The sequence below is a fragment of the Molossus molossus genome, unplaced genomic scaffold, assembly GCF_014108415.1.
Source record: "Molossus molossus isolate mMolMol1 unplaced genomic scaffold, mMolMol1.p scaffold_m16_p_18, whole genome shotgun sequence".
In the NCBI taxonomy this organism is placed as follows: Eukaryota; Metazoa; Chordata; class Mammalia; order Chiroptera; family Molossidae; genus Molossus; species Molossus molossus.
The window spans coordinates 34,393,617-34,406,385 of NW_023425353.1; the positions used below are offsets into that span (position 1 = coordinate 34,393,617).

General features: G+C 40.2%; 1 protein-coding gene across 1 annotated transcript in view; it reads right to left on the reverse strand.

Annotated features, from left to right (window-relative positions):
• Positions 1–12,769, reverse strand: part of PPP2R3A (protein phosphatase 2 regulatory subunit B''alpha) — a 135,919-nt gene that overhangs the window by 61,775 nt on the left and 61,375 nt on the right. The window contains exon 4 of the mRNA XM_036266450.1: positions 11,033–11,290. Within this exon, the coding sequence (XP_036122343.1) occupies positions 11,033–11,290 (258 nt within the window). The remainder of the gene's footprint in view (positions 1–11,032; positions 11,291–12,769) is intronic.

A 12,769-nucleotide genomic window follows, 5' to 3' on the forward strand; every position in this document is an offset into this window, starting at 1 on the left:
TGTGATAGCCAAAATGGTGAAACACAGAAACAAAAGCCAAATGAAAGAACAAGAGACCTCCACCGAAGATGAGATCAACGTGGAGCAGTTAGGCAAGTTAACAGAGCTAGAATTCAGAGCCATGATCTTGAGGAAGATCAACAGCATGAGTAAGGACATAGAGATGCTGAAAATCAACCAACTGAAAATTAAAAACGACCAAGAAGAGATCAAGAATGACATATCAGAAATAAATGATATATTAGAAGGTCTAAACAGCAGAGTAGAGGAAGCTGAGGACCGGATCAGTGAATTAGAAGACAGGGTAGAAAAAAAATCAACCAATCAGAAAACCAAAAGGAAAAAACGATTAAAAAACAGGAAGTCAGCTTAAGAGAACTGTGGGACAACTGGAAACGTAATAATATTCACATCATAGGAGTCCCTGAAGGAGAAAATGAGCAAGGGTTAGAGAATATATTCAAAGAAATAGTGACAGAAAACTTCCCTAATTTGGTGAAGGAAGAAGGCATTCAAGTTCAAGAAGCACAGAGAGCCCCAAGTAAGAAGAACCCAAACAGGCCCACACCAAGACACATAGTAATTAAAAAGCCTAAAAGCAGCAAGAGATAAGCAACAGGTTACCTACAAAGGAAACCCCATAAGGCTCTCAGCTGACTTCTCACAAGAAACACTACAGGTCAGAAGGGAATGGCATGAAGTAATTAAGGTCAGGAAAAACAAGGATCTGAATCCAAGACTACTCTACCCAGCAAGGCTGTCATTCAAAATAGAAGGTCAAATAAAGAGCTTCCCAGACAAAAAAAAAAAAAAAAAAAAAAAAAGGCTAAGGGAACACATTGGTACCAAACCAGTACTGCAAGAAATGTTAAAAGGACTGCTGTAATCAGTAGAAGAAATAGGAAGAAAAATATAACCAAACTAAACAAAAATGGCAATAAATAAGTACATATCAATAATCACCTTAAAGGTAAATGGACTGAATGCTCTGATAAAAAGACACAGAGTAGCTGATTGGATAAAAAAGCATGAATCATCTATATATTGTTTACAAGAGACCCACCTCACAACAAAAGACTCACATAGGTTGAAAGTGAAGGGATGGAAAAAAATTTTCCAAGCAAACGGAAAGCAAAAAAAAAGCTGGGGTAGCAATACTCATATCTGACAAAATAGATTTCGAAATGAACACCATAACTAGAGACAAAGAAGGCCACTACATACTATTGAAAGGATCTATCCTACAGGAAGATATAACCTTAATAAACATATATGCACCCAATATAGGAGCACCAAAATATATTAAAAATCTTTTGGAGGACTTCAAAGGAGAAATCAACAGCAATACAATCATAGCAGGGAACTTCAACACTCCCTTGACACCACTGGATAGATCCTCTAGACAAAAAATTAGCAAGGAAACAGAGACTCTAAATGAAGCACTAGACCAAATGGATTTAATAGATATCTATAGAGAATTACACCCCAAAACTACAGAATTCACATTCTTCTCAAGTGCACATGGGACATTCTCAAAGAGAGACCACATGATAGGACACAAACTAAATCTCTACAAGTTCAAGAAGATTGAAATCATCAAGCATCTTCTCAGATTACAATGGCATGAAACTAGAAATCAATTGCAACAAAAACATGCAAAGACATTTGAACACATGGAGGCTAAATAGCATGTTATTAAACAATGAATGAGTTATCGAGGAGATCAAGGAAGAAATTAAAAACTTCCTGGAAACCAATGAAAATGAACACACAACACAAAATCTATGGGATGCAGCAAAATCAGTTCTTTTTTTTTTTTTTTAAATCTTTATTGTTGAATGTAGAATGTATTACAGATGTTCCACATTTTTCCCCCATTGACCCCCTCCTCCCCACTTCCGCCTCCCTCCCACCTTTTCCCACACTATTGTCTGTGTCCATTGGTTATGCATATAAGCTCTTTGGTTTATTTCTTCCCCCCCCCCCCCAGCCCCTTTCCCTTTGAGGTTTGTCAGTTTAGCAACCAATTTGTACTTCTTAATCCCTTCACCTTTTTCACCCATTCCCCCAAACCCCCTCCCATCTGGCAACCAACAAAATGTTCTCTGTATCTATGAGAATGTTTCTGTTCTATTTGTTCATTTTGTTTGTAGATTCCATTGTTTTTTTTTTCTGTTTTTTTTATCCTCACCCGAGGACATTTTTCCATTTTTTGTACAGATAGAGTGGGAGGGAGAGAGAGGAAGAGAGAGGGGGAGAGGGAGAGGGAGAGAGAGAGAGAGAGAGAGAGAGAGAGAGAGAGAGAGAGAGAGAAACATTGATCATTGATGTGAAAGGGACACATTGAGTGGCTGCCACCCGCACGACCAACCAGGGCCGGGGACAAACTGCAACCGAGGTACATGCCCTTAGCGGGAACCGAACCCAGGTCTCTCCGGACCGCAGGCCAACGCTCTAACCGCTGAGCCAAACTGGCCAGGGCTGTAGATTCCATTGTTGATAGATATGTATTCATTGCCATTTTGTTTGTTCATATATGTTATCTTTTTCTTCAAAAAGACCCTTCATCATTTCATATAATAACAGTTTGGTGGTGATGAACTCCTTTAACTTTTTCTTGTCTGCGAAAGTCTTTATATGGCCATCGATTCTAAATGACAGCTTCGCAGGAGAGAGTAATCTTGGTTGTAGGTTCTTGCTTTCCATCATTCTGAATATTTCTTGCCACTCCCTTCTGGCCTGCAAAGTTTCTTTTGAGAAATGAGCTGACAGCCTTATGGGAACTCCCTTGTAGGTAACTAGCTGCCTTTCTCTTGCTGTTTTTAAGATTCTCTCTTTGTCTTGAACCTTTTGCATTTTGATGATGATGAGTCTTGGTGTGGGCCTCTTGGGGTTCATCTTGTTTGGGACTCTCTGTGCTTCCGGGACTTATATGTCTGTTTCCTTCACCAAGTTAGGAAAGTTTTCTGCCATTATTGTTTCAAACAGGTTTTCAATTTCTTGTTCTCTCTCTTCTCCTTCCGGCACCCCCAAGATGTGAATGTTGGCACGATTGAGTTTGTCCCAGAGGCTCCTTACACTATCCTCATTTTTTTGGATTCTTTTTTCTTTTTGCTGTTCTGATTGGGTGTTTTTTGCTTCCTTATATTCCAAATCAATGGTTTGCTCCTTGGATTTACGTACTCTATTATTGAAGCTGTGTAAATTATTCTTTATTTCAGTTAAAGCCTCCTTCGTTTCTAACTGTGCATCGATCATTTCTGACTGGTCCTTTTTTATGCTCTTGAGGCCCTCACTGAGTTCACTGAGCATCCTTATAAGCAGTATTTTGAATTCAGCATCTGTTAGGTTGCTTATCTCCATTTCGCTTAGTTCTTTTCTTGGGGTTTTGTTCTATTCTTTCATTTGGGACCTGTTGCTTTGTCTCCTCATTTTGGCTGCCTCCCTGTATTTGTTTCTGTGTATTACTTAACGAGCGGTATTGGGCTAGCTGAGACCAGATGCTGCTCGTTTGAAAAAATTTAGGAAAACCTGAAGCAGGATCCAAGTCAGGCCAATCCTATGGTTAAGCAAGTGCCAACAGCTTGGGTGGGCCTGAAAGTTGGGTAGGGCGGGGCGGGGCCTCAGGGAGTCAGCAGGGCGGGGCTACCAGTGTGAGCCAGGTTGCTGGAGTCCCAGATATGGCGGCTGTCTGCCGCCCCAGAGAAGGGCTCACCAAAGGAACAAAGGCCTCTGACAGCACGTTTGTCCCGGAGAAAGCTCCCTCTCCAGCCTTCGCTCCAGTGCCAAACAGCTCTTCCCTGTATGTCTCTGGTGCCCCTCGAGCTGCCTCCCCTACAAGCTCAGAGGGAGAGAGTCCGATGAGTCCGTGCGCGGGCCCTTTAAGGAGCTGCCTGGGGCTCCAGCCGCGTCAGCCTCCCTGAGCCTCAGTTCCCGCTGGTTTTTCCAGCCAGAAATTATGGGGACCTCTCCTCCTGGCACTGGAACCCTGAGCAGGGCACCTGGTGTGGGACGGGGACCCCTCAGTCCTCAGGAAGGACCTTCCCTGCCGAGGTATCCTCCTGATTTCTATCCGCCACACGTGGGTGTGGGACCAGCCCGTCGCGCCGCTGCCCCTCCTACCAGTCTGGATGCAGCTTCTTTAATTCCGTAGTTGTAGGACTTCCATTCAGCTTGATTTCAGGTGGTTTTGAATGGTGGTTGTTCTGTAGTTTTGTTTTAACTTGGATGTGGTTGTGGGAGGACGCGATACTGCGCTCACCTACGCCGCCATCTTGACCGGAAGTGCAAAATCAGTTCTGAGACAGAAGTTCATAGCACTACAGGCCTATCTCAAGAAACAAGAAAAATTTCTAATTGACTGTCTAACTTCACAACTTAAAAAATTAAAAAACAAACAAAGAAAACCGCAGAGCAAGTAGAAGGATGGAACTAGTAAAGATCAGAGCAGAAATAAATGACATAGAGACCAAAAAAACAATTCAAAGGATCAGTGAAACAAAGAGCTGGTTTTTCGAGAAGATACACAAGATTGATGGACCCTTAGCTAGACTCACCAAGAAACAAAGAGAGAGAACTCAAATACACAAAATCAGAAATGAAAGAGGACAAGAAACAATTGACACCACAGAAATACAAAGGATCGTTAACAGCTACTATGAACAATTATATGGCAACAAATTCGACAATCTAAGTGAAATGGACAAATTTCTAGAAACACACAGTCTCCTAAAACTGGACTGGGAAGAGATAGAAAACTTGAACAGACCAATAACAACTAAGGAAATTGAAGAGGTAATCAAGACTCTCCCAGCAAACAAAAGCCCAGGCCCAGATGGCTTCACGGGGGAGTTTTACCGAACATTCAAAAAAGAACTAACACCTATTCTCCTCAAACTATTTCAAAAAATTCAAGAACAAGGAAGACTTCCAAACTCGTTTTATGAGGCCAGCATAATTCTAATTCCAAAACCAGAAAAAGACACTACAAAGAAAGAAAACTACAGGCCAAAATCCTGAACAAAATACTAGCAAATCAGATCCAGCAATACATCAAAAAAATTATTCACCATGACCAAGTGGGATTCATCCCAGGGATGCAAGGCTGGTACAATATTCACAAATCAATAAATGTGATACGCCACATAAATAAAATGAAAAATAAAAACCACATGATCATATCAATAGATGCTGAAAAAGCATTCGACAAAATCCAGCATCCATTTCTCATAAAAATGCTCAGTAATGTGGGAATAGAGGGATCATATGTCAACATAATAAAGGCCATATATGAAAGACCTACAGCCAACATCATACTCAATGGGCAGAAACTAAAAACATTTCCCTTAAGAACAGGAATAAGACAGGGATGTCCACTTTCACCACTCTTATTTAACATTGTACTGGAAGTCTTAGCCACAGCAATCAGACATGAAGAAAAAATAAAAGGGATCCAAATTGGAAAGGAGGAAGTGAAACTGTCATTATTTGCAGATGACATGATATTATACATAGAAAACCCTAAAGACTCCATCAAAAATCTACTAGCCTTAATAAATGAATTTGGCAAAGTAGTAAGATACAAAATTAATGCCAAGAAATCGACAGCATTCTTACACACCAATGATGATCTCACAGAAAGAGAAACTAAAAAAACAATCCCATTTACCATTGGGCAAAAAAAATTAGGATACCTAGGAATAAACTTAACCAAAGAAGTAAAGGATCTATTTTCAGAAAACTATAGGACATTGAAAAAAGAAATACAGGAAGATATAAAAAAGTGGAAGCACATACCTTGTTCATGGATTAGAAGAATTAACATCATTAAAATGTCCATATTACCCAAAGCAATCTATAGATTCAATGCAATCCCCATCAAAATACCAATGACATATTTTACAGAACTAGAACAAATACTTCAAAAGTTCATATGGAACCAAAAAAGACCCCGAATAGCCACACCAATCTTGAAAAAGAAGGACAAAGTAGGTGGGATCACAATACCAGATATCAGGTTATACTACAAAGCAACTGTAATCAAAACAGCCTGGTAATGGCACAAGAACAGGCATACAGACCAGTGGAACAGAATACAGAACGCAGAAATGGACCCAAGGCAATATTCTCAATTAATATTTGACAAAGGGGGCAAGAGCATACAGTGGAATAAAGACAGCCTCTTTAATAAATGGTGTTGGGAAAATTGGACAGCTACATGCAAAAAAATGAAACTAGACCATCAACTTACACCATACACAAGAATAAACTCAAAATGGATAAAAGACTTAAATGTGACCTGTGAATCCATAAAAATCCTAGAAGAAAATGTAGGCAACAAAATTTCAGACATTATACGCAGCAGAATTTTCATGATACATCACCTAAGGCAACAGAAATAAAAGAAAAAATGAACACATGGGACTGCATCAAACTAAATAGCTTCTGCACAGCAAAAGAAACAACCATCAAAATGGAAAGGCAACCCACTGTATGGGAGAACATCATTGTCAATGATATATCAGATAAGGGGTTAATTTCCAATATATATAGAGTACTCATACAACTCCACAAAAGGAAGACAAAGAACCCAATTAATAAATGGGCAGAGGAGCTAAATAGACACCTCTCCAAACAGGACATACAAATGGCCAAGAGACATATGAAGAAATGCTCAACATCACTAATCATCAGAGATGTGCACATTAAAACACCAATGAGGTATCACCTCACACCTGCCAGAATGGCCGCCATCAACAAATTATCAAACAACAAGTGTTGGCGAGGGTGTGGAGAAAAGGGGACTCTAATACACTGTTGGTGGGAATGCAGACTGGTGCAGCAATATGGTGTTACCTCAAAAAATTAAAAATTGAACTTCTATTTGACCCAGTGATCCTGCTTCTAGGAATATACCCTAAGAAGCCTGAAACACCAATCAGAAAGAATATATCCCCATGTTCATAGCAGCACTATTTACAATAGCTAAGATCTGGAAACAGCCCAAGTGTCCATCAGTAGACGAATGGATAAAAAAGCTGTGGTACCTATAATCAATGGAGTACTACTATGCAGCTGTAAGAAAGAAAGATCTCTTATCCATTGAGACAATATGGAGGGACCTGGAAAGTATTATCCTAAGCGAAACAAGCCAAGCAGAAAAAGACAAATACCACATGATGTCACTTATTTGTGGAATATAATGAACATAACAATATGAGGAATAGGGTAGACCCAGAAACATGGAAGTAGGGCACAGACTGACAACCCTCAAAAGAGGGGGTGGTGGGCGGTGGGAAGAGATAAACCACAGAACTTATATGCCTGTATGCATAACCTATGGACATGGACAAGAAAGCCGGGGATGGGGCGGGGGGGAATAGGGAGGAGAGTGTCAATGGGGTAAAAAAGGAGAAACATCTGTAACAAAAATAAAAATGAAAATAAAAAAATAAAAAAAAATAAATAAAAACGAAAGAGAGAAACATCGATGAGAGAGGATTGATTGGCTGTCTCCTAAATGCCCCCTCTACTGGGGATTGAGCCCAAAATCTGGGCATGTTCCCTGACCGGTAATTGAACTAGCGACCTCTTGGTACATGGGTCGACACTCAGCCACTGAGCGACACCAGCTGGGCCTGTTCCTCAGTTTCTGTTTTCTACACTGCCTTTGTCTCTCTTGGATTCATTCTTTCATTTTTTCTCCATCACCAATTAAAGCTGTGGAAAAAAGTACACACTACACACTCATAATTTAATAAGAATAGGCATTAATTCCTCCAGCGCTGTTTGAGGTCCAAGGTGAGTAAGCTAAATTTTACCAACAGATGCAGATTTCATGAACACAGAAATTTCTTTGCACTTAAGAAACAGACCATAGCCTCTGCAGCTATACTTAAGTGTCACGAAGAGCAGATTGCAAATTCAAGCTGGCCTTCCAAATAGGTTTATAAACTACAAGAATCCATAAAATTGTTCATTTATTGCTCTGACCACCTCTCCCATCATTGTCCCTTAAATGCTGTCTTTCTTCTCGCTTTCAAATGAGCACCTCTTATGAGAATACAAGCACACGGGAGTGCAAGGGATGCAGAGTTCACTGCCTAGTGGAGCAGTCAGCACAGTAGAGAATGGTTGAAAATAAGGATGGAGTGCTAACAGACTGCTACAGCCAAGTAAAAGCTGGTTTTATGGAAATTAGCTAACTGGAAGACACAATTAAATGAAATATTTAGATAAATGACTTTAAAAAGAAAGAGACAAAATTCGATAAAATGAGCTGATATAGTAATCCAAACAAAACAATATAAACAAATACACTTGTGGTATCTCCTGAGGTCAGTATACATACATTCTCACTTTTTTTTTTTTTTTTGTCCTCACCTGAGGACATTTTTCCATTTTTTGTTCAGGTAGAGTGGGAGGGAGAGAGAGGGAGAGAGAGGAAGAGAGAGAAAGGGAAACATCGACGTGAAAGGGACACATCGAGTGGCTGCCACCCGCATGACCAACCAGGGCCGAGGACAAACTGCAACCGAGGTACGTGCCCTTAGCGGGTCCAGGTCTCTCTGGACCGCAGGCCAATGTTCTAACCGCTGAGCCAAACCGGCCAGGGCACACATTCTTACTTTTATATGTAACGTTATTTTTAACTTTTTAAAGGTATCAGAAGTTTACCTTGTTACCTGAGTTGATAATTACGGTCTAAGAGCAATGAACAACAACGCTTGGCACCCATAAATGGAGTTTAGGGCTATAATCAAGTACAATTCAGACAAGTTAATCAGATGTGTATGTATACTGGCTATTATGCCACACGATGATTAGGTATAAACAGTACATTGTTATGTAAATGACTGTTACTAAGGTTAAACAACACTGGCAGTTTTCCTGATGACATACAGACTGATCCTCACTGCCTGTAGCAAAGTCCTTCCTCTGACTCCCCAGCACGCACAGACCCATCCCTGACTTGATTATACGCTTTCCTGTGCCTCTCTTGACCTTCTTAGGCTTTCTGCTCTCTTCTCTGAATCTGTTGAGTACTGGAGGGCCACTGAACTATGGAGCAGGGGGCAGAAAGGCCAAAACAGGCTCCTCAGTCAGGGGCTGGGAATATCTGGAGGAGGAAGGTCGATCCAGAGGACCTGAATTCAAGGCAGAGCAGGGAGCAGGTTTCTGACAGTGAGGCACTAATCACAGGATTGGCTCTCCAGGTGTGGTTCACAGCATTAGAGAACTACCATATCCCTTAATCTGGACAGTCTCTTTGCCTGCTTGAGGAAGTCCATGAAAATCTCCTCTTCTCTTTCACACACACAGTTGCCATGTTAGAAATACCGTGTGGCATTTATGTGGTTAACATGTTATCTCCAGATGCAGAAATCATTCATCCTTGCTAAATTCTATCTTCTGGATTTAGATTCATAGTTCCAGCCTGTTTAGATAATTTACCATCTTGGCTCATACAACAAGCCATTTCTCAAAGCTTTGGGGTAAGAAAATGCCAATGACCTGAAAGAAGTTATCATTTATTAGGGTGGATATAATTGGAAGTTAGCTAATGGTATGTTAGCATATGTTCAGGGGAGATAACATATGGTAGAAATAGCACAGTGCTAGGAGTTAGAGGACTTGTCTCCTGACATGTACCAGTTCTGTGACTTCAGGTAAGTATTTGTGGGACTTCAGTTTCCTCATTTGTAAAATAGAGTGGAAACAGGTGAGCTCTTATTTCTGGAATGAAAGAGTCTGCTTTTCATTAGAGACATCTAAGGGATCAACAAGCAAGTTCTAAGATTAAGAGTGAAGAAAGGGGGAATGAAAGGATTCCTTTTTATTTTCCTTAAAAATCACTCTATTTACAAATTATTGAATAGTAGTAACAAATGTTCTGAGGTTAGAGGTAGGGGAGAGGACAGGACATGACTGGAGTAGGGATTCAGGGATTTCTCCAAAGACATGATGGAAGCTAGAACTTAAAGGATAGGTGACATAGAGGGTGGCAGGAGTGGAAGCCCATTTTGGAGGGCAGAACTTAAGAGCCCAAATACGGGATGTGTCTGTGGGAGGGCAAGTGGGTCAGACTCACACAGAGAGAAGTACTTTGGGTTTTATCCTCAATATTAGTTTTCAAACTTTTAAATATTATTCCTAAAAGCAGGGGAACCATTCCCAGTGTAAGTGTGCACGGGGTCTTGGGAGTTCCCACCTGGTCTCCTACTTGCCCACATGCAAGTCCTTAGTCTACCAAACCTCTCTGGTCTCTTGAAGCACAGACTGAAATCCCTGCTAAACTCTCAGGTATGACCTGATTCTTCAATATATGTGCATGATAAAAATAAAACCCAACCAAATGAAAGCACTGCTATGGATGGTAGGAATTCCTGAATGTAGTTGAGCTGGGGAATGGCATGATCAAATATTATATGATGGTCATGCTCAGTATTAACTGTTCTAGGAGGAGGCTAAAGGTATAGAATCCAGTTACCAAAGATTTTACGGTAGTTCTGGCATTAGAAGCTAAGCTCTTAGAAGCAGTTGGATATATTGGAAAGTATCAAAGACTTGCTTCCTAGTGGAAAATCCACTTATTTCTGAGTAGAATTACAGTGTTGAGCTGGCCTGGTGGTTCCTTGTCTGGCTTCAGGAAAAAGGGTTGTGATTATTGGGTGAGAACAAAAGTGGGGATCTGTATTCAACACAAGGGAAACATTTCTAACAAGTAAGGCTATTTTAATGATGAAATAGGCTGCTTGGCAAAATAGTGAGTTTCCTGTCACTGAAAGCATGCAAGCAGACCATGAATTTATGTGTCAGTGATGTCATGGATGGAATTCCTATATTAAGTGGGAAGCTAGACTAGAAGTCCACTAAGGTTTTCTTCAAACTTATGACCACACCTAAAGATATATTATGATCAAATACATTTTTTTCAACATGGTTAAAAAGAAAAACTATGCATGCTTAAAAACAGAAAGTAAGAGGCAGCGAAGAGAAAGGGCAATTTCATATCACTTTGAAGTTATATTACCTTGGCAATTTTTCCCATTTCATGAATGTCTGCTTTCTGATCTTCAATATCCATGAAAGCAGCTTCAATTCTGCACAGAGTTTGTTCATGGTTACTGCAGGCATCTGGGAGTCCTTCAGGAAAGTAGAACCGTGGAATGTTTATGGACAATGCTGTATTATTCACATGAGGAACAGGGGAGAGAGCATGGGGAGTACTTGGAAAGGTGGCTGGAGGTGGCAGTGATGTTCCAGGTTTCTTTTCTGGCTTATTTTGAATCTGGAAGGAAAATGTGATTATGAGACACAAAAATGTAAACAGTATATATTTCTTGGAAGTCCTCACCAGTTATAGGAAGTTGGGTATAAATACAATAAACCACAATCAGAGACCATAGAAATCAAGAGCTCACTCCACTCTAGAGGGTAGCAAGCATGCTTCCAGGGAATGCTTATCCATACTAAATGAATATATTAATTATCTCTCAATACTCAAGTTTATATAAATTTATTTTAAAACCTTATGTTTCCCATAAATTATGTGGCAGACATTTAAAAGCAATGTAAGCTGACATACTGAGGAGCTCAAGGTGTATTCTCAGTCTGTGGGAATTGGATGGGTAAATTCTCTTTGAAGACTGTTACTGGTCTTTCTGTGCCTTTCTTTCTCCTTCAATAGGCAGACAGAATGGGTTCTTTTTTTTTATACTCACCTAAGGACATTTTTTTTTACATTTATATTCAGATAGAGCAAGAGGGAGAGAAGGATGAAGAGAGAGAGAAACATCGATGTGAGAGAGACACATTGACTGGTTGCCACCCACACAATACCAACCAGGGCTGGGGACAAACTGCAACCGAGGAATGTGCCCTCAGCGGGAACCGAACCCGGGTCTCTCTGGTCTGTGGGCAATGCTCCAACTGCTGAGCCAAACTGACCAGGGCTAGAATGAGTTCTTTTCAAATATGTAGAAAATCTACTGGAGGGAGTGTCCTTCTGTAGTTTAACTTTGTCTAGGTAGAATCAATGCCAGCCCCTGATGCAGAAAAAAATCTTTGTTAAGAAAATTAAAGCATTTTTGTTTGTTTGTTTTGGAATGTCCTCTACCAGGCTGATTTACTTACCACTCGGGATATGCCATTTTTTTCTGAGACACAAATTTCTCTCACTTTTCAAGTACATTCTAATAGGCAAGGATCAGAGTCATTAATTTCATTACAGCCAAACTTCCTTTACTGTTTATTAACTCATTTACAGTTTATATCATCCCCCCCCCCAAATTTGATGTGTATAAAATAAAGAGACATAACAAAGAACAGTATAAACAATGGGGAGGGTAATGGGAGATTAAGATGATCCATGATTTAAGGAAAGTGGACAGGAGGTACACTAACATTTAGGTAGAGAAGTTCATTTTATCGATGAAGACTAAATTCAGTTCTCAGATTCCTAGAAGAAAAAGCAGAAAGATTCCATGAAGATTTTCAGTTTTAATTTCTACTCTTAATTTTGACCAACTGTCTATTAAGGCTGATGAGCATGGAAGTGTATTAGACGCCAAATAAAGTATGAAAGATGGCATGCTCGTTAGCCAGCTAGATTTACTTTATTATTTTTTTCTTTATTGATTTTAGAGAGAGGAAGGGAGAGGGAGAGAGAGATAGAAACATCAATGAAAGAGAACATCATTTGGCCGCCTCCTCCATGCTCCCCACTGGAGATTTGGCCCACAACCTGGGCATGTACCCTGACCAGGAA